General features: G+C 39.7%; 1 protein-coding gene across 1 annotated transcript in view; it reads left to right on the top strand.

Moving 5' to 3' along the window:
* Positions 1-24,932, top strand: part of c5 (complement component 5) — a 106,483-nt gene that overhangs the window by 79,466 nt on the left and 2,085 nt on the right. The window contains exons 30-40 of the mRNA XM_020514981.2: positions 3,006-3,158; positions 3,302-3,364; positions 11,756-11,840; positions 13,402-13,453; positions 15,056-15,158; positions 15,625-15,699; positions 17,321-17,426; positions 19,527-19,613; positions 20,056-20,145; positions 21,037-21,120; positions 22,546-22,681. Coding sequence (XP_020370570.2) covers positions 3,006-3,158; positions 3,302-3,364; positions 11,756-11,840; positions 13,402-13,453; positions 15,056-15,158; positions 15,625-15,699; positions 17,321-17,426; positions 19,527-19,613; positions 20,056-20,145; positions 21,037-21,120; positions 22,546-22,681 — 1,034 coding nt within the window. The remainder of the gene's footprint in view (positions 1-3,005; positions 3,159-3,301; positions 3,365-11,755; positions 11,841-13,401; positions 13,454-15,055; positions 15,159-15,624; positions 15,700-17,320; positions 17,427-19,526; positions 19,614-20,055; positions 20,146-21,036; positions 21,121-22,545; positions 22,682-24,932) is intronic.

Below are 24,932 nucleotides of genomic sequence, written 5' to 3'. Positions count from 1 at the left end.
GATTGTATTAAAAGGCTCAGGCCCAAGCTTGATAGGGTGAAATTGGTTGAGAAAAGTTCACCTCGATTGGCTCCACACTTTTTGATTAGAAAATGGCTGCCTGAGTGAAGTGCTAATTAAATACCCGGAATTTTTTAAGCCAAGTCTAGGGACTATCAGAGGAAGCAAGACCACCTTGCATGTTGACCAAGAAGCAATTCCACAATTCTGCAAGGCCTACCCAGTGCCAACTGCCTTACAGACAAAAGTAGAAGCAGAAATCAAAAGGTTGGAAAGCGAAGGAATCATCAAACCAGTCCAACTTCCAGAATGGGCAGCACTGGTCATACCAATTGTGAAGCCTGACAGATTAGTTCAAATTTGTGAGGATTTTAAACAAATTGTAAATTGCCTGTTGCAGCTGGATAAATACCCAATCCCTCGCATAGAGGATTTATGCACAAAGCTGGCTGGGGCGGGAGTGGGGTGGGGGGCCGCTGCTCTTCACAAAGCTGGACATGAGCCATGCCTACTTGTATTTGCAGTTAGATGAGGATTCCCAGAAGTATGCTACAATTAATACCCATGATGGTTTGTACCATATTCAAAACTATATCGTTAGCCTATGCAATTTTTCAGAGAACGACGGACAAAATTTTGCAAGGTCTACCCCAGGTAATCATTTATCAAGATGACGACCAATAAGGAGCATTTACAGAACTTGGACATTGTCCTTAGATGTTTCTCCTAGGCAGGCATATGCTTTAGAAGGGCAGAATGTGTATTCCAGACACCCCAAGTGACCTACCTGGACTACAAAGTCGACAAGACCAGGTTACACCTGTTAGATGATAAAATGAGGACAAGCAAAGGTGTCCCAGCTCCCATGTCAGTCCCTGAGCTCAGGTCTTTCCATAGGCTGGTGAACTATTATGGAAAGTTCATACGTAACCTGGCCTCCATCCTGGCATCTTTGCATCAACTCTTAAAAAAGAGTCAGCTTCGGAAATGGTTGCGTAGCCAAACCATAGCCTACAGGAAAGTGAAGAAACAGCCATCATCCTCTAAGGTGTTGATCGCAAACAAGATCTGGTATTGACACTCGATGTCTTCCCGTACGACATCAAGGTAGTATTAGCTCATAAGTGGCCCAGTGGAGAGGAATGCCCAATAGCATATCCATCCAGGACTTTGGCTAATGCAGAGCATAAATGCGTCTAGATAGAGAAAGAAGGCTTGGTGGTCATATTTGGAGACAGGAAGTTCTACCAATACTTTATGGGCATAAATTTGTAATATTGATGGATCACAAAGGCAAGAAGTTATATCTGGTGGCCTGGATTGGATGCAGAAATAGCCACTTTGGTGAGGCAGTGCCCAGCATGCCAACAATATTATCACCGGCAGCTCCCCCACATTTGTGGGAATAGACAGATAAACCTTAGACTCAGTTACACGTCGACTGTGCCGGTCCTTCATGGGTTCAATGTTCTCAGTCTTTGTGGATGCCCACTCAAAGTGGCTGGACATGCATAGAGTTCATTCATCAAACATGAGGACAACAATAGAAAAACTGCATGCATCTTTTGCAATACACGAACTCCCATAAGTGTTGGACACAGATAATGGGCCATTGTTTTCCAGCAGGGAATTTGAGTATTTCCTAAACTTGAATGGTATTCATCATATAAGGACAGCTCCGTATCATCCATCATCCAATGGTCTGACAGAAAGAGCAGTCCAAACTTTGAAGGCAGGTTTAAAGAAACAGCCGACAGCTTCACTAGATTCCAAACTGTCCTGTTTGCTATTTGATTATAGGACCACCCTGCATGCATAGCTCCAGCGCCAGGGTAAATCTAATCTTCCTGAACCAGGAGTTGGGGAATGTATGTGCGTGAAACGGCATCAAGGATGGACATAGGACTGTGCTAAGCAAGAGAGATCGTTTGTGTTAGGGAATGGTGTAGGAACCATGGGAATATGCTTGCAAGGATAAGAGGCAGGGTCGACGCAAGTCCATCAATGTATAAAGCTCGAGTAGGTGCGACAGTCCTGAGCAATATGAAAGCTGCAAACTCGCAAATGTGGTGGGTGCAAAATGTGCCCGGCTTCTTGACTATCTTTTCAACTTTTCCGGAACCCGGGCTTTCCCTCTGTATCAAGTGTTAGTGGTACCTCGGAATTTGAGATGGACACAGTGGATGTCGCCGCCTCAACACCTTTGTCGCCTGAAGAGGAGAATGAATTTCTTCCGAGATACTCCAGGTTCAAGAGGCAAGCTACTGTGCATTACATGCTGCCCGTACAAGGGGCAGAGTTGAAGGAACTTGACCCAGTGCTAAAACGCCCCAGGAGGAGTTACGAGAAAAGGAACAAGCCTATGTCCTCAGACTCAGAGGGGGAGGGATGTAGTGATTGTAATGAGGTCAGCTAGGTGGACCTCATAGAATGAGTTCCCATTTAGGGCTGTTAATCTGGTCCAACCAGGGAACCCTGGCTAATAGATATAAACAGGACTGTCAGAGGTGTTGTTCACTCTGACAGCTGGCTCTAATTTGATTTGCTTTGATTCGATCTGATTTATTATTGTCATGTACCGAAGTACTGTGAAAAGTTTTGTTTTGCTTGCAGTACAGACAGATCATAACATACAAGGATTATAGGGTAATTGAACAGAGAAAGGAACACAAAGTTACGGCTGTAAAGAGGGTGCACAAAAAGCAAGATCACCATTAGATTAGAGAGAGCTGGATCAGTGTCAAGGACTTTCCATGTGTAAATAAAGGGTGACTTAGAAATGGGGATACCGGCCTCTGTGGAGTTATTTCAGTCTCCATGTGCTGAATAGCCTTCTTCTGTGTTGCAAATTACTGTACGACTCTGTAATGCGTAGCTTTTTTTTAAAATTATTTTTTATGCCTTATGACTTTTTTGTCTTCTTTTCAGCTCTGAGTCAGAGGGTTGTTTAGTTTTTGTGGAGTATCTATACTAAATTCTAAATGACAAGTTTTTTTTAATGGCAGGACACTGTAACAGCCCTTGAAAGTCTCACAGAATATGTTATTAATATGAAGCGAACTAAACTTAGTATGTCAATAACTGTGGACTACAGAAGACTTGGCCACATTCAAAAGTTTGAACTAAATGAAGAAAAAGCATTCACAAGACCACTGGAAGTAAGTTATGATTGAGATGTTTTGGTTTGCATTTATTGAAATTATAATTTTGAACATGGGGTGCAGGATGCTTCATTATTTTGTCCATTTTCATTGTAAGGACTGTGTTAGTATTTTATTCATTCTTGTCCTATTATTGGCAGATTGAGAAAAATGACAATGTAATTGTAAGAAGCTCTGGCAGAACTGGCACAGCCATTGTTAATGTAAGTAACAAATTGGCATTGCATTCTGCCATATTCAAAAAAATTAAGTGTTAAAGAATAAGAATGCAAATAATTAAAAGTAGCCTGATTGTACATTACTTGGCCTACTCATACAATGTCATCGAGTAATTAGCTTTTTTTATTATTAATTTATGGGATGTGGGTGTTGCTGGCTGGACAGCATTTATTGTCTGTCCCTAGTTGCCCGTAAGAAGGTGGTGGTGAGATGCCTTCTTGAACTGCTGTAGTCCACCTGCTGTGGGTTGACCAACAATGCCATTAGGGAGGGAATTCCAGGATTTTGACCCAGTGACAGTGGAGGAACAGAAATATACTTCTAAGTCAGGATGGTGAGTGGCTTAGAAAGGAACTTGAAAGTGGTGGAGTGCCCATATATCTGCTGCCCTTGTCCTTCTAGATGAAAGTGGTCGTGGATTTGGAAGGTGCTGTCTGAGGATCTTTGGTGAATTTCTGTAGTGCATCTTGTAGATAGTACACACTGCTGCTACAGAGCATCAGTGGTGGAGAGAGTGGATGCTTGAGGATGTAGTGCCAATCAAGTGAGCTGTTTTGTTCTGGATGGTGTCAAGCTTCTTGAGTGTTGTTAGGGCTGCACTCATCCAGACAATTCAGAAGTATTCCTTCACACTCCTGACTTGTGCCTTATAGATGGTGGACAGGCTTTGAGGAGTCAGGAGGTGAGTTAGTTGCCACAGTATTCCCAGCTTCTGGCCTGCTCTTATAACCACTGTACGTTTGAGTCCAGTTGAGTTTCTGATCAATGATAACCCTCAGGATGTTGATAGTAGGGGATTCAATGATGGTAACATTGTTGACTGCCAAGGGACAGTCTCTTATAGATGATGATCATAGCCTGGCATTTGTGTGGCGCGAATGTTACTTGCCACTTGTCAACCCAACTCTGGATATTGTCCAGATCCTGTTGATTTGGACATGGATTGCTTCAGTATCTGAGGAGTCGTGAATGGTGATGAACATTGTGCAATCATCGGCAAACATCCCCACTTCTGACCTTATGATGGAGGGAAGGTCATTGATGAAGCAGCTGAAGATGGTTGGGTCTAGGACACTACCCTGAGGAACTCCTGCAGAGATGTCCTGGAGCTGAGATGACTGACCTCCAATAACCACGACCATCTTCTTATGTGTCAGGTATGACTCCAACCAGTGGAGAGTTTGCCCCCTGATATGCATTGATTCCAATTTTGTCAGGGCTCCTTGATGCCACACTCAGTTAAATGTAGCCTTGATGTCAAGGGCTGTCACTCTCACCTCACCTCTGGAATTCAGTTCTTTTGTCCATGTTTGGACCAAGGCTGTAATGAGGTCAGGAGCTGAGTGACCTTGGTGGAACTCAAACTGGGCATCACTGAGCAGGTTATTTCTGAGCAGGTGCTGCTTGATAGCACAGTTAATGCACCTTCCATCACTTTACTGATGATCGAGAGTAGACTGATGGGGCGGTAATTGGCCAGGTTGGATTTATCCTGCTTTTTGTGTACAGGACATACTTGGGAAATTTTTCACATTGTCGGGTAGTTACCAGTGTTGTAACTGTACTGGAACAGCTTGGCTAGGGGAGTGGCAAGTTCCAGAGCACAAGTCTTCAGTACTATTGCCGGAATGTTGTCAGAGCCCATAGCCTTTGCAGTATCTATTGTGTCCAACTATTTCTGGATATCACATGGAGTGAATCGAATTGGTTGAAGACTAGTATCTGTAATTCTGGGGACCACTGAAGAAGGCCGAAATGGATCATTCATTCGGCACTTCCGGCTGAAGATTGCTAAGAAAGCTTCAGCCTTATATTTTGTGCTGGGGTCTTCCATTATTGAGGATGGGGATATTTGTGGAGCCTCCTCGTCCAGTGAGTTGTTTAATTGTCAACCACCATTCACGACTGGATGTGGCAGGATTGCAGAGCTTAGATCTGTTCCTTGGTTGTGGGATTGCTTAGCTCTGTCTATCATATGCTGCTTATGCTGTTTGGTATACAAGTAGTCCTGTTTGGTGGCTTCACCAGGTCGACACCTCATCTTCAAGCATGCCTGGTGCTGCTCCTGGGATGCCCTCCTGCACTCTCCATTGAATCAGGGTTGATCCCCTGGCTTGATGGTAATGCTTGAGTGGGGTATATACCAGGCCATGAGGTTACAGATCGTGCTGGAGTATAATTCTGCTGCTGTTGATGGCCAACAGTGCCTCATGGGTGGCCAATCTTGAGTTGCTAGATCTGTTCGATGTCTGTCCCATTTAGCATGGTGATAGTGCCACACAACATAATGGAGGTTATTCGGGACTTCGTCTCCACAAGGATTATGCAGTGGTCGCTCTTACCAATATTGTCATAGACTGATGTGTCTGCAGCTGGCAGATTGGTAAGGATAAGATCAAGTATTCTTTCCCTCTTGTTGGTTTCCTCACCACCTGCTGCAGACCCAGTCCAACAGCTTTGTCCTTTAGGACCCGACCAGCTTGGTCTGTAGCACTGCTGCCAAGCCACTCTTTGTGGTGGACATTGAAATTCCCCACCCAGAGTACATTTTGTGCCCTTGCCATCCTCAGTCCTTCCCCTAAGTGTTGTTCAACATGGAGGAGTACTGATTCATCAGCTGAGGGAAGATGGTACATGGTAATCAGCAGGAGGTTTCCTTGCCCAGGTTCTAGCTGAAGCCATGAGACTTCATAGGGTCTGGAGTCAATGTTGAGGACTTGCAGAGCAACTCCGTCCTGACTGTGTACCACTGTACCGCCACCTCTGATGGGTCTGTCCTGCAGTGAGACAGAACATATCCAGGGATGGTGTTGGTGGTGTCTGGGACATTGTCTGAAAGGCATGATTCTGTGAGTATGACTATGTCAGGCTGTTGTTTGACAAGTCTATGAGACAGCTCTCCTAGTTTTAGCACTCGCCCCAGATGTTTGTGAGGAGAACTTTGCAAGGTCGACTGAGCTGTTTCTGCCGTTGTCTTTTCCGGTGTCTAGTTACTCAAGGAACAATTGAAATCTTTCATCGTATCTAGTCTGCAATGGTGAAATCCCATATTCGGAGTTCTAATATGATTGACAGTTACTGGAGAGACTGGTAATCACCAGATGTCTCTAATCATCCGGAGCTACTGGAGGTTTCTATCAATAATGGAATCAAGACCATAACTGTGTTTATAATTGATCCTAATCTATTGTAATCTGAAATTCTCAGAAGGATCCTTCTGACATTTGTGCATGTATATGAGTGAATTGATTCTCTTCACATCACTGTTTGTCAATACATCATTGCCATTTGCATCCATGATTTTTTGATTTTTGAGGGCTACATTTTTGATTTCAAAGGCTACTTTTTCATTTACTTAATTATTGGGTAATGATTAATGACAATACCCTCTGTGTGATGTATGAGCTCACAAACAAACAGAATTAGAATAATTCATCAATATTCTTAATAATTATCAAGTTTCCATTAAAAGTAAAACACAACATTCAAGGAAATACACCACAATGTTCAATTTGCTACCAGAACACAGGCATAAGTTAACAAAAGTTATAACTGATGCCCATTTAGCATCATAGAGTTATACAGCATAGAAACAGAGCCTTTTGGCCAACCAAATATTCTAAACAGATTTAGTCTCATTTGCCAGCAATTGGCCCATATTCCTCTAAACCCTTCATATTCATATCCCCATCCAGACGCTTTGTAAATGTTGTAATTGCACATGCCTACACCACCTCCTCCAGCAGCTTATTCCATACACACACCAAGCTCTGTGTGAAAAAGTTGCCCCTTAGGTCCCTTTTCAATCTTTTCCCCCCTCTCACCTTAAACTTCTGTTTTTCAGGTATCTCTGCTGATGTTTGCCAACTAGGCCAGGAAAGATTCTCTCCCATGTACCTATCTTAGCTTCTCTTTCATCTTCTTTTAAGTCCCTTGATTCACATGCTCCCTTCCATGTTCCTATTTTACTGGCTTATTTCTTCTTCCACATTTCCCAGCTGACATTTCCAGTGTTTTCTAGTCTTCGTCATACTAGAATTGAAGGAGTTCTGAAAATAGTTGGGAAAAACTTGCCATTTCACTCCTGTTTCATTCCATTCTAGCCTTATGACCGCTTATTTCTGGTCTGGATCGGACCTCACTTCCTAGCCCCTCCAATGTCGCAAAGATATACCATCATATCCAATGTGACCTAGATTTTAAGATTCATGGTCCACATATCAATTTTACAGTTGTTTTCTTCTTTTTACAAATTTTGTCCTTTTAAGATTTTCTCTTGGATAGAGTGAGGGTAAGGTAAACATTATTTACACCACTGGGGTAACATTGAGCTGAATTTTATGTTCTTTTGACTACGTACAAGTTGCTTTGAATTTTATGGAGGGATTCTCACCACGAGACTAAACACAATTTCTCGCTGTATCTTACCAAACATGGCTTATTAGCTATCTAGCGGCCACTATGGCATCCCTCACATCTAATTCTATCCCAATATTACCAAGTGGCATTCCTAGAACAACTCACAACTTACCAGATATTTTCCATATATTCTCCAAGAGGGGCCTTATGGTCCTGGTTGAGATGTTGGTACAAAAGAGGCAGAGAAGGCCATGCCACCATTCTGGCAGCCTGTCCCAAGGTCACCGCCTGGATCAGTGCCATCTTGAAACAAGGTAAATAAGTTTATAGAGATAGTAGGAACTGCAGATGCTGGAGAATCCGAGACAACAAGGTGCAGGGCTGGATGAACACAGCAGGCCAAGCAGCATCATAGGAGCAGAGAGGCTGACGTTTCGGGCCTAGACCCTTCATCAGAAAGTTTATAGCACAGATTGAAATTTGTGGGCATGAAATTGTGGGGATCACAGAGATGTGGCTGCAAAGGGGATCTGGGCTGGGAACTAAATATCCAAGGATACAGGTGGGGATGGGGTTGCCTTGTTCGTAAGAAATAAAATTAAATCAGTCGCAAGAAGTGATATAGAGTTGGAAGGTGTAGAATCTGTGTGGGTAGAGTTGATGAACTGCAAAGGAAAAAAGACCCTGATGGGAGTCGTGTACTGTCCTCCTAGAGGTAGTCTGGATGAAAATAAATCAGGCAATAGAAAACGCATGTAAGAAAGGCACAATTACATTAATATTGGGGGCTTCAATATGGAGGTGGACTGGAAAAATCAGGTTAGTAGCGGATTGCAAGAAAAGGAATTTGTGGAATGTCTACAGAATTTTTTTGGAGCAGCTTGTGGTAGAGCCCACTAGGGAACAGGCAATTCTGGATTTAGTAATGTATAATGAGGCAGACCTGATTAGGGAGCTGAAGGTGAAAGAACCACGTAGGAACCAGTGACCATAATATGATAGAATTCATCCTGCAGTTGGAGAGGGAGAACCTTGAATCAAATGTAATGATATTACAGTTGAATAAAGGTAACTGCAAAGATATGAGGGTGGAGCTGTTGATTGGAAGGGGAGCCAAGCAGGGAAGATGGTGGAGCAGCAATGGCAAGAGTTTCTGGGGGTAATTCATGAGACACAGCAGAAATTCATCCCAGGGAAGAAGAAACCTGCTAAGGGGAGGATGAGGCAACCATGGCTGACAAGGGAAGTATCAGTAAGGAGAAGGTCTGGGGGAAACTGAAAGGTCTGAAGGCAGATAAATCACCTAGACGAGATGGGATACATTCCAGAGTTTTGAAGGAGGCATTGGTGGTGATGCTTCAGGAATCGTGGGAGTCAGGCAGGTCCGAGATGACTGGAAAACGGCAAATGTAACACCCTTGTTAAGAAGGGAGGGAGGCTCCAATATCTTATGGTCTTATGGTCTCCGTGGTGAGGAAGAATGGCCAGTAGTGCTTTAGAAGTTCAATGACCTTCCCTGCCTCAGCAATTTAAGAGCATTGGTGACAAGGAGATGCAGCTTGTGGAAGCTAGATGAACAATGCCTATAGCTTTTCCCCTTGTCCTAAAATAGCCCTATTCTTTCCCTGCCCTATGTGTCCAAAAGTATGTCATTGAGATGGTCAGCAATGTCTGGAGCAGGAAGATGTACAGCAAACAGGGAGACAATGCTTTAGGATAGCCAGGGATTAGGGACCCCGCTGGTCTGTGTCCTGTAAAGTACATGGTCAGTGTGTAATATTGTTTCACTTTAAAGATCCTTACATCATTGGGTTCTGCACCCCTCTACCACACAAGTTGAGTCACTTACCCTGCCCACTCCAAGAGTGGTTGTAGCCATTTTCTTTCTCATTGCACATTTTCAATTTCCAGCACAATGGAAGGTGACACTGAACCCTCTTCAGCGAGTAGCTACTAGCCTGTGCTTCTACATGCTAGTAAGACCCTGAATATCCAGATCCCCAGTTGGTAGCCCATCCTGTAGACCCCATGGGTTTCATACCTCCCTGAGTCCCCACCTACATGATCTTGCACCTGCCCATCTTTCTCCAACCCCCCACCCTGGCATAAGAAGTGACCCTGCCAGGTGTGTCGTACTCGAAGCCAGCATGTTCCTTACTGTAAACAAACTGCCCTTACCACATGACCCCATTCCCATCCACATTTTTCCACACCCCCTCCTCACCAATATTGTTGCCCCTCCCCACTTCACAACTGTCATTGTCTTTCCCCCAGTCTGCAAATTCCAATCCTGAAGTGTGGATTCTTGACTCTTCCTCATCTGGCAGCAGTTACCCTTGTTGCCCCATTCCTTTTTCCCCTTATGGACCCAAAGGACTGATCGTGGCTCATCCTCCTGACTGACCTAACTGAACAGCCTTGGATGAGAAGTGCCCAGACACCAGCTGTATATCTCTCAGCCCTAACGCCCCCAGACTGTCCTATGTGGTGCCACAGGATTGAACATGATTTACCTACCAATCTGCAGACTCAATGACCCCTTGCCAAGATCACTTCAAGCAATGCCTGACCTTGGCCAATTCCCTAGACTGATATGGGAGGCCTTCGATTTACTGTGCTGGGACCGTATGAATGAAGGATGCCTTTGTGGACTCCAATGAGGCATGGCTGCAGGCCTATTGCATATGCAGTGTGTTTGCCATGTAAGCTTCTAACGTAAGGTGCAAGTGTGAGATTGACCTGGCACGTTAGGTCTACTCCCTTCACCGAGGACTGGTGCCCAGCAAGGCACACCAGTGGGTTATGTAACTGCACTAAGCAATTTGGCAAGGCAAGGCAAGGCATGGATGATGCAAGCATGCAGATAGGTGTTAAGTGAACAAACACAAAGAAAGCAAGCAACCCTACAATGCAGCCTGGCCCAATCCGTAACCTAACATTGTCCTTGCCAGAGCTTTTCAGTATTAATTGCTGTTGTTTAAATTGCAAGTCTGTTCTTCCTGAGCATCCTGCCAATGGATCAGAGAGTTACCTTGATGGTCATGAGAGGTTGGCAATTGTTGGATGCCAATGGATGAGGGGTGCATGCTGCTGGTGCCCCCGCTTTGTGCTCTGTCATGCTGTGTAGTGCTGAGTAACACAAGGCTGGTCACAGTGAGCTGAAGATACCCCTCTGATATCCATGTCAAGATTTCTCAACATCCAGCTTGTTTGGCGCATTTGGTAGGAGAAGAAGCTGAACATTAACAATATGAGTCGTAGCATTAATAAAGCATTTAACAATCTTTAATCCCACTCTGTTGGCAACTCACCACTGCCTAGCAAGATCCTCACCTTATCGCTTGCAAAAGCATAAAAGATGTAGTGAGATGCTTCCAATATTGAGATGGGCCTCCCCAGTTCTCCCAACTCATTTAGCCACAAATCTTACCATAGCCCATGTCACTCAGACCCCTATAAGATTCTGCCCAGCTTTTTCACGGCCATTATTCTATCCACACATTAAACAACAAGCAGTGATTTAAAATGTGAACTGTTAGTCAAAGTCTGCCAATAATTCAGCAATGGTTGGAATTGCAGTTAAGGCTGCTTTTGTCCTCGTCCTAAGTTCCAATATGGAAATTCCCAGAGGTGGAGATTCTCGATAATTTTGATCTGACTAGTTGTTTGTGTGTCATAGACATAAAGTGTGACACTTGTGCCACTACACTGTTCAGATTGATTTAGTGAATGCAATCAGACATTGAAACAGTCACTTTCTTGTTATCTAATTAATTACAAAGCTGATACCTAATATCTGATTTCTGCCATGCATAATCAGATTAATGGAATAAAATTGCTAATGGGGGTAATATATGGAAAACTGTACTATGAACAATTTTTAAACAAATTTTTGTAGTTATCATTCAACATTGCAGGTTTTCTAACTAAAGTAAATGGTTCAAATTTATTTCAATATTTATAAGGCTGCATATTTTAAAAATGCATTGTTTGATTGCATTCTGTTTTACATGTAGATGAGGAGTGTGTATTATGTCATTAGCACACCCAGTGAAACTTGTGATTTCTCTCTAAGAATAGAAGCCACAAAAATCATTTCAGGTCAGTAGTAATATTATGATATAGAGACTTTAGTAGATATTAAAATATTTGTAAGGATTCATCTTGTTTTGTTTAAAGCTCTTTTCATATATGCAATATTTAAATAAAAGAATGTTTCAATGCTGGAGAATGGCTTAGTATTCTTTAGTAATAATAATACTGCCAATGCAAAATGCAAAATGGTTGCATGCACTGGATGTAGAATAATCCCTGCCACAGTATAAGTAAGCCTGTGATCCACCTGATATCAGCCCTTGAATCTCATTTACATTAATTTGGTGAGTTGCACATTTCTTGGCAAGTCACTAGTTAAGATCATTTGAATTTAGGGCTGTTGAGCTTCGACAGTGCTGCGTGTGCATAGGTACAAATTAGGTGCAGAAATAGGCCATTTGGCCCATTAAGCCTGCTCCACCATTCAATAAAATCATGTTGACCAATGTGTTCTGTATTACACATTCCCATCTATCCCAACATTTTTTGATTCCCTTGCTTAACAGGAATCTATCTACCTTTGCCATTTAAAAAAAATTTGATGATCCTGCCTCCACATTTTCAGAGGCAGAGAGTTCTAAAGTCACACAACCCTCTGAGAGAAAAAATTCTCCTCATCGCTGTCCTAAAAGAACAACCCCTAATATTAAATCAGCATCCCTAGTCCTTACATCTGCCAGAGTACACATCCTCTCTATACCATCTTGGAAACAAGCTCAACCTATTTAAAACAAAAACAGAAATTGCTGGCGAAATTCAGCAGGTCTGGCAACATTCTATGGAGAGAAAGCAGAGTCAATGTTTTGAGTCCTGTAAGTCTTCATAACAACTGGATTTGAAACGTTAACTCTGCTTTCTCCCCTCAGATTCTGCCAGACCTGCTGAATTTCATCAGTAATTTCTGTTTTTGTGTCAGAACTCCAGCATCCACAGTTCTTTGTTTTATTTTAGTGCCCAACCTGTCTAACCAGTCAGGTATCAATCTAGTAATCCTCCACCAACACATTTACACCCTTCGTATCGAAACTGCACACTGTATTCGAAATGTGGTCCCACCAATGCTATGTCTAACTGAAGCATAACATCCTTTTTTAATGTTTAATTCCTGTCATAATAATAGCTAGCATACCACTTGCCTTCCTGATTAAATGCTGTAACTGCATTCCAACCTTTTGTGACTTGTACATTTGAACACCTAGATTTTTCCACACATTGGAATTCTACAGTGAGATACATCTTGAAAGCCAGCATTAGGGATCATGTGGGAAAGTGTGAATGGGAGGAGGTATAAGCAATTAAGAGGATGAGGAATGAAGTGAGAGGCATTTACCTTTTCTTGAAGACCAAGCAGGATTTTGTTAAATGCTTGCTTGTATTGTCAATTCAAGTATACTAATTCTGCTATAACTATTCAATGCTCAGTTTTATTGTACTCAAAAAACGTGCTTTCTTCTACTATATTGTCAATACTTGTGTTTAAAAAATACATATTATTTACATGCTAAAAATGTTATTTGGTTGACTCAGCTTTTACTTCTGATTTAATAATCATGCTCCTTAAATGCAGATACACGTCCTGCAGGAGTTGAAACAGTTTATCGTCTCGAAGCTTGCGCACAGTAAGTTTTGTAGTGGGCTGCTCACGGTGACAGAAGTCTGAATAAGAAGCATTAATGACCAAACTATTGTGATCTTACATTTTAAGTAGAAAACGTTGGGATGACACAATAGGTCAATCAGTGTTTGCAGTGAGAACAGATTAGCCACTGTTGTAATAACAGGTGCACTTGAAATGTTTAACCGTCTATTATCCCCACATAACTTACTGAGTACTGATTTCAATATTACCTCATTAAGTTTCAGTTTTCCAGCATTTGCAGCTTTTTGCATTTTAGTTGTAAACCTGTAGTTTATTTCAAAACCTACATAGTCTATGTTGCCTGTTTTGTCTGAATTCATCCTAATAATGTTAGACAAAAAGTTCACATTCCAACTTGACCAGCTAAGACATTCTCTTATCAACCTGTGAGACATTTGAATTAGAGAACAACCACAACTGCTGGGTCACCATTGCCAAGGGGTAAGCTCTTCACAGGGACATCTAAAGCTGTGGCTGGAGAAAAGGTAAATAGGGAGGACCTCAAAGTCCGGAAGCATAGGATCTTCTGGACTGCTGCTGAAAGTTAAATCTAAGCAACTGGTCTTCCAATACCATGGGTAAAATTTCAGTCACCCTCTAATAATTGTCTTAATTAGCCTTTACCTTATCTTAGTCTCTATGCTAAATTGGGTTCTAATGAAAAGTCATCAACCTGTAATGTCACCTCTGTTTCTGTCCATAGATGATACCGTATCTGCTGAGTTTTTCCAGCAATTTTTATTTTTATTCTAGATTTCTGGTTTTCATAGTATTTTACTTTTATGTTAATTGGCTAACTGTTCTGTGTGGGCAGAACAATCCTGAGAAAATGGCCCAGAGGTGGATGGTGGTAGCAAACAAGTCCATGCCCAAAGATGGAAAATTACCTGCTTGCCCAATTCAGTTCTTGATCCTATATCGGATAAAAACTAGCCCTTTATCTGATCTGACACTGGTGAATTTGTAAACTTGTACCTATTCCCATTCTTTCAGTGGGATCACATAGCAAAATTATATTCTGTAAAGACCTCTGAAAGGAGGAGACAGTTGTAGATTTGTATAGAAACCATTGGTCAGTTTTAGAGGAAGATGGTAACATCATTGGACTTGTCCCAGAAACCGAAGTTAATGCTGTTATAACTTATAGGCAGCTGGTGGAATTTAAACTCAATTAACGAATCTGGAATTGAGAGCTAGTTGCAGTGATGGTAACTATGAAAAATCCATTTGGTTCACTAATACCCTTGAAGGATAATGATTAAGGAAGGAAGGAAATGTGCCATCATTACCTGTTTCTGGTTTATATGTGACTCCAGACCCCCTGCAACATGACTGATTCTTGACTGTTCTCTGAAATATTCTAGTAAGTCAATCAGTCAAGGGTAATTGCTGGCTTTGCCAGTGATACCCACATTCTACAAAGAAGAAGAGAAAATGATAGACTTTCATTGTATATTTTATAAAGTACCTTGAAAATCTAGCACAATGTTGTGAAAATACTAAAATTTATGCAAATAAACTGTAGGAATAATATTGGACTGCCAAATTGGCCTACTAAATTATATTTAATTCTTGTTTTTAGATATATACCAAGGTCTGAAGAATATGTATATGAATCAGAACATTCTGTCATGGAAATAACCTTGAACACTGGATTAATACCAGAAGAGAATGATTTAAAAATAGTTAAGAACTTGTAAATATGTTGTTTCATATTTAAAAATTACAAATGTAATGATTCTTATTTTAATTTTAAAAGGGTGGAGCGGTAGCACAGTGTTTAGCAGTGCTGCCTCACAGCAGCAAGGACCTGAGTTCCATTCCAGTCTCGGGTGACTGTCTGTATGGAGTTTGCATGTTCTCCCTATGTCTGCATGGGTTTCTGCCGGGTGCTCCAGTTTCCTGTCACAATCCAAAGCTGTGCAGGTTAGGTGGATTGGGCATGCTAAATTGCCCTGCAGTATTCAGGGATGTGCAGGCTCGGTGGATTAGCCATGTAAAGGTGAAATTATAGAGGTAGGTTGGGGGTCTGGATCTGGGAAAGATGCTGTTCAGAGGGTTGGTGTAGATTGGATGGGCCGAAAGGCCTCTTTCTGCATTGTAGGGATTCTATGATTCTAATAATAAACTTTGTTTCCAACTTCTTTTCAGCTATTATATGGAGTTGATGGTTTGATTTCTGACTACAGAATATCAGAAAGAAGTGTAATTCTTCAAGTGGATTCAGTAAGAAATTTGAAAATTCCTTTCTTGTTTCCTTCCTCTTTTGTTTGAAATTAATGCTGAATCTGTTGGAAGGTGACTCCTCACCACTATTCTTCACACTGTATGAAACATCTGGATAGGTTGGCTGTCACGATTCTCCTTCTTAGTCAGGATCTACAAAGCCTGCTGAGTCTTAATGTGGCAGGGGAATAAAAAACATTTGGTAGTCCTACCAAGTAAAGGCTCTTATCTCAAACAGTATGTAGTTTATTGCATGATAGCAACAATATACAAGTTGGCACATTAATATGTTAGCCATCATTTCAGAGACAATAAGGAAAAAAACTGATGGTACGTCTTATTCCTTCAAGGTCTTAAGCTGTTCCCTATCAAGTCTGAAGATTTCACCATAGTGGGTGGTGCTTAAGGCACTCCTCAATGCTAAAAGTTAGAGATCTTTACAATAGATTAAGTAAGGGACTATCACTGGGAGAAATTGAATGTTCTCCTTCCAGTGATTGCTACAAATGTCATGTGTTCAGGTCAAATATGTTAAGAAAGCAAAGTGTAAATGCGGCAACCTGAAAATGTACATACAGGATACTGAGAACCCTTGATAAAATGGATATGGACAAGATGTTTCCACTAGTAGGAGAGACTAGAACCTGATGACACAGCCTCAGTGTGAAGGGACGACCCTTTAGATGAGAAGGAATTTCTTCAGCTAGAGGGTGGTGAATCTGTGGAACTCATTGCCACAGAGGGTTGTGGAGGCTCAGACATTATGTATTTTAGACAGAGATAGATAGGTTCTTGATTGGTAGGGGGATCACGGGTTGCAGGGAGAAGGCATGAGAATGAGGTTGAGAAACATATCAGCCATGATTGAATGGCCAATGGCCGAATGCTGCTTCTATGTCTTATGGTCTTTTTCAACCCTCTCCTTCGACTAATTAGCTTTAATGCAGGAGTCATCAACTAAAAAATAATAGTAGGTTTACGTTTCCAGATAAGAGCAAAAGAAGTAGAAGCATAAATAGGCACCTTATGCCTACTCAATACTCAATAACATTATGGCTGAATTTCTACAACAACTCTAGTTTTCCTTCTTATCACCAATTCCCTTCATTTTATTAGTGACCAAAAATCCAACAATCTCAGTTTTGAAGATAGTCATTCACTGAGTTTTCAAAGGTTTCTATGGTAGAGCACCCCAAAAATTTTCAACTTGCTAAGTTAAAATAATTCTCATTAGCTCATTTCTAAGTGACCAACCCATCAGATGTCATCCCAACCAAATGTTGCTCGTTTCTAGTACTTTGTTACTATGTCATGTGAAATTCAGATCCAATGCAATGGGAACTCCCTCTACTTTACCTGAACAAAGTGTTAACCTGAAGCTCAGAAAAACAGAACTTTTATCTTAACTTAGGTTTAATTCAGCTTCATCAAATAATGATGTAAGAGATCGTTTCTGTCCTTTGACCCCCTTACTCGCTATTTTCTATCAATGAGTATAAGTCAAATTTTGTGTAAAGCAGGTATCTGATTCTTAATGTTTTATGCTACCGTCCAATATATATTTCATTGTCTGTGACTTCTGAAAAATGTGAAAGTTTGCATTGTTTGCTTTTTATTTCAGATTCCATCAGACGATTTATTCTGCGTTGGATTCCGTGTTTATGAAATGATGAAAGTTGGAATGGTAACTGCAGTTCCTTTCACAGTCTATGACTACCATTCACCAGGTAAGCCTTGGCTATTCTGTTATCCTTAACAAATAAAAGATCTGACAACCATTTTAAAATAGTGATACCCATAAATGGGTATAAAGTGGGAGAAACTGTTAAGAAAACATTACAACGATCTGTATTTACAGATGATTTTCCTATTATGCATCATGCACAAGAGTTGTGATTATTTAATGCAGGTGTTAAAAACACCCACTAGTTTGCAAGTTCCTATTGTTGCTAACATAGGTTGTTTCAAATATCTACCCATTTTAATACTTGGGGTATAATAAACAAAAATGTATCTTTTATATCTGATCACAATATGGTAATCCATGGGATTCTCCTGTACTGAATTTTATTGGAGAAAGCTCGGTCACCAAAGGGCTGCCAGACAGACAGTTTGCATCTGTTTACATAGATGCACATTCCACAAAGCTTGTGATTTACATGGGAAGCTGTACTATATGTTCCAAAATAGCCAGCAGGCATAGACTTTCACATATTATCCTAATCAACTTGTTCAGAAATGTTATTATACATTTCTGGAACAGATGAGATTTGAAACTGGGCCTCCTGGTTCAGAAGTAGGGACACTACCACTGCGCCACAAGAACCTTTCGATATGGCTTTTCACAGGAATAGCTCTATCAGTGACTATCAAGATGAGAGTTGCCAATAAACTTTTTTTCAGGTTCATTTAAGGCTCCTAATGGGAACATAATTTAAATCAATCAGCTGTCATTAAGCAGTAAACAAATTACTGATGTTTTAACCATTTGGTCAAGCAGTTTTACCACTGCTTGACAAGGAATTGGAGGTTTTACACAATTTTACAGAGCGGCAGGGTTTGCGCAAGTCCATGAGATTATAGAATGCACCTCTTTGGCCCTATTTTTCTCATGGTAAACTAGTTTGCTTGTGACAGCCAGCACTGCATTCTGTAAGTCATTTTAAGGCAATTGATCATCTATTAGTATTTACTGTACAGCTAAAAGTGGTGGCCTGTTGCAGCCCTGTTCATGGCATGATTAATGAGTTGAAAATTGATATAATGAGTTTCATGCTGCAAAGATATTCATCACAAAATACTCTACTGCAGTATTGAATCACCTTATCAGGTATCTGGACAGATCTGGAAGCATCTTGCAAAAAAATTTGGTTTATTTTCAAGGATTATAGCATCATTAGGAATGTTCCTGTTGAGACAGTCACACAATTAATTCAAAGGGATCAAAAAAAGCACATTAAGAGCCTAAAGGATAAACAGATTTTTTTGGAGAAACTCAGCATGTCTGGCAGCACCTGCAGAGAGTAAACAAAGCCAATATTATGCGTCCTTCTTCAGGACCCTTCTTAGGTTGTTGACTCTGCTTTCTCTCTATAGATGTTGCCAAATCTGCAGAGTTTCTCCAGCAATTTCCAGCATCTGCAATTCTTTGTTTTTTTGTTAAGGGCCTAAAGAATCTGCTGGCATGTATGTGACCATTTTGCATGATCACATAGGAGGACCTTTTCGAAACAAAAAAATCTGTCCACTGTATTTGCAATCCTGTTTGCATATTCTTTACAAATATGCCATCAGCTACACTAACTGAACTTTACCTTTGTTGGGTGAATTTTTTTAGATAGAGTGCAAATATAAGTTTCAGACAACTGCCACAAGAATGGTTTTGGCATAGAGCATTTTAATGCCTGTTCTATTTGGGGGTGTTTCTTGGTTGAATTTATCGCACATGGAGCAGCATGATTAATCAAGATTTATAATGTACTTTTCAGACAATCCTAGATGCTTTAGTTTTTGGGTGAATTTTGTGGCACCTTTTATGATGACTAGATAAAGGTTTCGTCGCCAAAATGTTGCCATGCAATTTCATAATTTCAACAGGAATTTAAAACAAAATCAGCTACTACTCTGAAATTAACTGAGTTGTGAAACCCTTAGTTGCATATTCTAATTACCTTCAACATCTCTAACCCTACTACTGTGGCGTAAAACTTCCCAATCATTAATCATGGTATAAATACATAGATTCCCATGTTCAGTAAAGGTAGAATTAATTTGAATAACACTAAAACAGTACTAGATGTGAATTGCCATTTTTTTTATTCTGGTAGACAGAAGATGCACTATCTTTTACAACCCAACTGGAGAAAATAAGCTTTTAAAGCTCTGCAGTGGAGATGAATGCAAATGTATGAAAGGTAAAAAGAAAATCTTATTTGGTTGCCAAATTGTATGTACAAGTATCATCTAGGAAACAATATGTAAACAAAGAACACTATAGAACAAATCATAGCACCCTAATGTGAGGGAAATTCAATATTTATTCCAATTCCACTTCCTATTCACATAAGTTACATTTCTGGTTATTTATTTTTCATCATTTTCTGCAAACTAATTCTGTTTGTGACCTGTGAAAAGACTGCAGTGTAAATTAAGATTTTAAATAATTAATATAATTTAACAATTTTTATTTAAAATAAGAGAACAGATATTTACTTAGAATTATTGCTTGAAGTGTATTCTGGGTAAAAGCTACTTTTTTTTACTAACTATTGTAAATAAAATGGAGTCTAATGTTTTATATCGAATTTCTTTAGTCTGTTTTCAATATGTTTTTCTCATTCTTTATTTGTGACTCAGCTGAGTGCAGTGAAATACAGCCACTGTTAGACATAACTCTTGATGCCCAGAATAAACATGAAGCTGCCTGCAGTAGAGGGCCAGTTTATGGTAAGTATTTTGAAACTTTGATTATCTAGTCTTATAGATTAAAAAAATCAATTATTTAAGCTCATATGTTACAAAGCTACAATTCAACAATCAGAACATTTTTAAATTCTCCAAGTCACTTGGCATAAACATGAGTTATTGAGGTTTACTCTTTTTTTTTGTTATACTTCATTGCTTACTCTATTCATTATGGCAGGAATTTGTAGTTTCCATTTTTTTGTATTATTATTTTGTAGTAAAGTCACAACTTTAAAAACTCTCATTGAACATGGCAGTGACAAGATGGAATGCATTACTTTCTTCATATTACTACTGCCAGAAAAATTGCTAATGCAAAATAGTCCCTACTTCCTCAACACAGGAACGTAATATAGCAGCATAGCAGTATAGTTCTCTGCAGCTAAATCCTCTTGTGAATGGATTTATCCTGTCCTAATTTATGTTAATTAGAGTCTTAATTTCATCCAGGTTGTATTCGGGTGAACATACAATGCAATGACATTATCAAACATTATTATAAAGTTGCATTTCTCTGCTGCTAGAAATTTCTTCTCAAGCTTAATTAAGGTTTTAAAAGTGCAAGAAAAGTCCAACTCTGCAATGATTTATTACAGAGGTAACATGATGTAATGACCACTGTAAATATGCTTTTACAGCTAGTGTTTGGTTTTAGTTTTGGAGCAACTGATCAAAAGAACTTGTTTCTTAAGCTCTCAACATAACAATAACATCCATTCATCAATGGTCCTGGATGAGACAATTTCAACTTTCTTGATTTATATAGATTTAAACTTAAGTTCTACAAGTGTAAGAACTTGGTTCCAACTTGTTTTATTTTCTCAAGAATATATGATTATTTAAAAATATTGAAACTAATTTTATTTTATCTAGCCTACAAAGTGCAAATTTTGTCTTCTGAGGAACAGTTTAATTTCATCAAGTACAACGCCACAATTGTGGAAATATTTATGACAGGTTAGTTTTTTTTTCTGAAAAACATTTGATCTGTATGTTCACATGGCCTTCACTCAACAACCAAAAGTGTCTCAGTGGTTTGCCTGGCCCATAAAGGAAACTAATGTATTCTGATTTCAATAGGGCAAAGGTGTGGATGGTACAGTTGTGCTTAGTGTCTTCATGTGAGGGTGAGAAAAAATCAAGTTTCTGCATGGTGTCCGGTGAAGTGGATGTATGTTGCTCTTCGTACAATATTCCACACCATTGTGATGTAGATCCATTTTTCTGTCTGCATTTTTTTACTTTTGACTCCTAAATCAAATATCCGTCTAACTGAATCTGAATAAATTGAAAGACCCAGCATCCACTATTGTTTTGGGGAAGAGAATTCTACACTCTAATGACCCTTGAAGGAAAAAAGTTTTTCTTTGATAGTCTTATTCTCAAATTCAGTCCTCTAGTTTTAATTTCCTCCATATGAGGAAACATCCTGCTGGTAGTTACCCTGTCCAGTCCCCTCAAGATCTTAAACAAAGAACTGCGGATGCTGGAGATCTGAAACAAAAACAGAAATTGCAGGAGAAACTCAGCAGGTCTGACAGCATCTGCAGGGAGAAAACAGAATTAATGTTTTGAGTCCAGTGACCCTTCATCAGAAGTTTTGATGAAGGGTCACTGGACTCAAAACGTTAACTCTGTTTTCTCCTCAAGATCTTATATGTTTCAATAAGATCACCTCTCTTTCTTCTAAACTCCAATGGCTATAGGCCTAACCTTTTCAACCTTCCTCCAACATCTTAATACTCCAGTATGTTGAAAATCTGAAATAACAACAGAAAGTACTGGAAAAGAACTCAGCAGGTCTGACAGCATCTGTGGAGAGCGAACTTGAGTTAACATTTCAAATTGAATATTACTTCTTCCAAACCAACCAGTATACTTGTGGAATCAAAGGATCATCATATCTGACTTCTGTCCTATAGAAATTGACAGCTGTCCATGAGGAATTATATATTTCATTCCCCACTTACCAGTTTGTTGAATATTTGAGCACACCACCATGACTGCTCTATCCACAAAGTCATTACAGCTAAGTCAGTTGAATTCATTTCAGCTCTAAGTGATGACTATCAGGCAAGAAAGCGTGTGTGACAAGCATCTACCAGGCAATTGTGAATTTCAATGGTACACAGTCATGTTATGTGATTCTTTTTGTTTTTTCTTCAGTATTCTAAAATCAAAGTAGATTTTTTAAAAATAAGTGCAATCAAGAAACATATGTATACATCCTAAAGATTATTAAGATTATAGTTGAGGATAAAGAATAAAGGAATATTTTACAAGCACTTAAAGCTGACTTAAATTTTCGTGAATTTGTCTAAATACTAAGGCTTCGGTTCCAAGTACTGTGATATCTAACTAAAACAGTGACTCTTGTTATAGTTGATGCTGTTGAAGAAAATTCAGTTATAACTTTGATCAGGAAAGACACTTGTTCTGATGTTACCTTGAATAATGAACAGACGTACTTAATAATGGGAAAAAATAGCCTGAGGTTAAGGCCATCAAGCACATTTATGTAAGTAAGCCACAGTTTGGATCACTTGATCATTATTTCCTAATGTATTCTATGATGAAGGGCATAACTTTTGCATCATTTTTGGAATTTGTTTTTCTAGATACATACAGGTAGGTATTGGTTACGTCTGTGAAAGATTTTCTTTTAAGAAATAAATAAGGTCAGAAAGTCCTCTGCAACAATGATTTAAATGTAACGTTATGGCCCTGTGGTGTTAATGGATAAAGTGTTTTGGTTGTTAGGTTTACAACAGGTAAAGTAAACAATTAAGGCCATCAGCTAAGCTTTCAATTGAGAACAATCCAGGATGAGCAGGTTTTTTAAAAAAAAATTAGTTCAGAAGACACTCGTGTTAAGTTTAGAAATAAGTTTTTAGTTTCTCTCCTAAAAAAAAAGACTCAGGACATTTCAGGTAACAAGTTACCTCAGCGGAAGAGTTCAGTTTATGAGATTTCCAAACCTGGTGAAATTGGTTAGAAATCTGCAGGCTATTAGAACTGAAAAAGTTTAGGTTCTTAGGCTTGTGAAACAATACATGTTAGCTTATTTAGAAAGAACTCATTGAGCTGCTTCCACACCACTGGACAGAACCTGGAAAGAGCCAGTTAAGTAGAACCCAAAAGAGGGTAATAATTTCTCTGGACTCGAGTCCATGTAATGTTTAGTGTTGGGAAACAGGTTGGACTTTGTTGTATGCAACGTTGCGAGAGCATTCTAATGCCTTCTATATTTAATTTTTTAAAAATGTCTTCTTTTGTGAAATAACCTTCAATTCTCCTGTTAAAGAACATCTTCAGCCTTGTGTGAATATCGTTCAGTGACTAACCACCATGTTACTTTACTAACAAATAGAAAAAAATGTATATGATCTACCAGGCTAGATTTCAATCTAGGATATGACTTGTGCAGTATTATAATCAGGTATGATCAGTTCCATCTTCTTTTCTCATACTTTTAGTAGCTCACCACTATGTATGCATTTTTTTCTTTGTGGTAGCATGGCTGATTTTTCTCCCTTTGGTTTTATCAATATTTAAAATATATCCTTTTTTCAAATTATGTTTATCATGGTTCCATGCTAGTTAAATTTTAAAATTTCAATTAGTCTAGAAAATTGAGTGCCTATCCTGAAGATGTTGGTTGAAAATGTGAAAGATTTCCATAATAAAATCTGTTACATATTAACATATATTCCATTCATACTTATGAAGCATATGTCACAAAAATTAATTTTGTTTTCATTATTGAGCATTATCTGAAGTACCATTATGCCATGAAGTAATAAAGAATAGGCAGAAACATTGTAAGTAGATCAATTAAAGCAGCATGTTAAATTGTGATGAACCACAATTGGCTTATACTCAGTTTTTTATTCCCACGTACATGTTGTTGTAACAGTTGTAGTCTTTGTAGCTTTTTTGAACAAGGTGTCATACCAGCAGTTCTCCAGTCCTCTGGCACAATCTCTGTATCTAAGGAAGATTTGAAGATTATGGCTAGTGTCTCTGTAAGGTCCATCCTTCCTCAGCATCCTTGGCTGTATCTAATCTGTTTCTTGTGACTTATCAACTTTAAGAATATCCAGTCTCATGGTGTTTAGTTCATCCAGTGCCAGTGATTTTACAGAGCCTTAATAAGTAAACATGTCATTGGAGGCTGGAGAGGAAATCAAAAAGGAGAGCAGGATGTGGTATGCCTCTGACCGTACCCTGACTGGTTACTTTGCAGCCTATAGGGGACCATCCCCACAGAAACATTTCCCATTGCCGTCATCACGAATAAACCTACTCCTCTCAGGGTCCTGTCTGACTGACTCAGGCAGCACCCATCCCCAGTGGCCTTGTAACAAGATACTGAAGCAGTCCATGCTCACATGCAACAAGATCTGGACAATATCCAGGCTTGGACTGACAAGTGGCAAGTGACATTCACGCCACACAAATGCCAGGCTGTGACCATCACCAATAAGAGACAATCTAACCACCACCCCTTGACATTCAATGATGTTGCCATCACTGAATCCCTCACTATCAACATCCTGGGGGTTACCATTGACCAGATACTCAACTGGACTCATCACATTAACACAGTGACTACAAGACCAGGCCAGAAGCTAGGAATACTGTGGCAAGTAACTCACCTCCTGACTCCTCAAAGCCTGACTGCCATCTACAAGGCACAAGTCAGGAGTGTGATGGAATACTCCCCACTTGCCTGGATAAGTGCACACCCAACAACACTCAAGAAGCTT

This window comes from Rhincodon typus, chromosome 28 (assembly GCF_021869965.1).
Source record: "Rhincodon typus isolate 14 chromosome 28, sRhiTyp1.1, whole genome shotgun sequence".
Lineage (NCBI taxonomy): Eukaryota > Metazoa > Chordata > Chondrichthyes > Orectolobiformes > Rhincodontidae > Rhincodon > Rhincodon typus.
The sequence above is the reverse complement of the archived record's forward strand: the minus strand, read 5'-3'. Positions and strand labels throughout refer to the sequence as shown.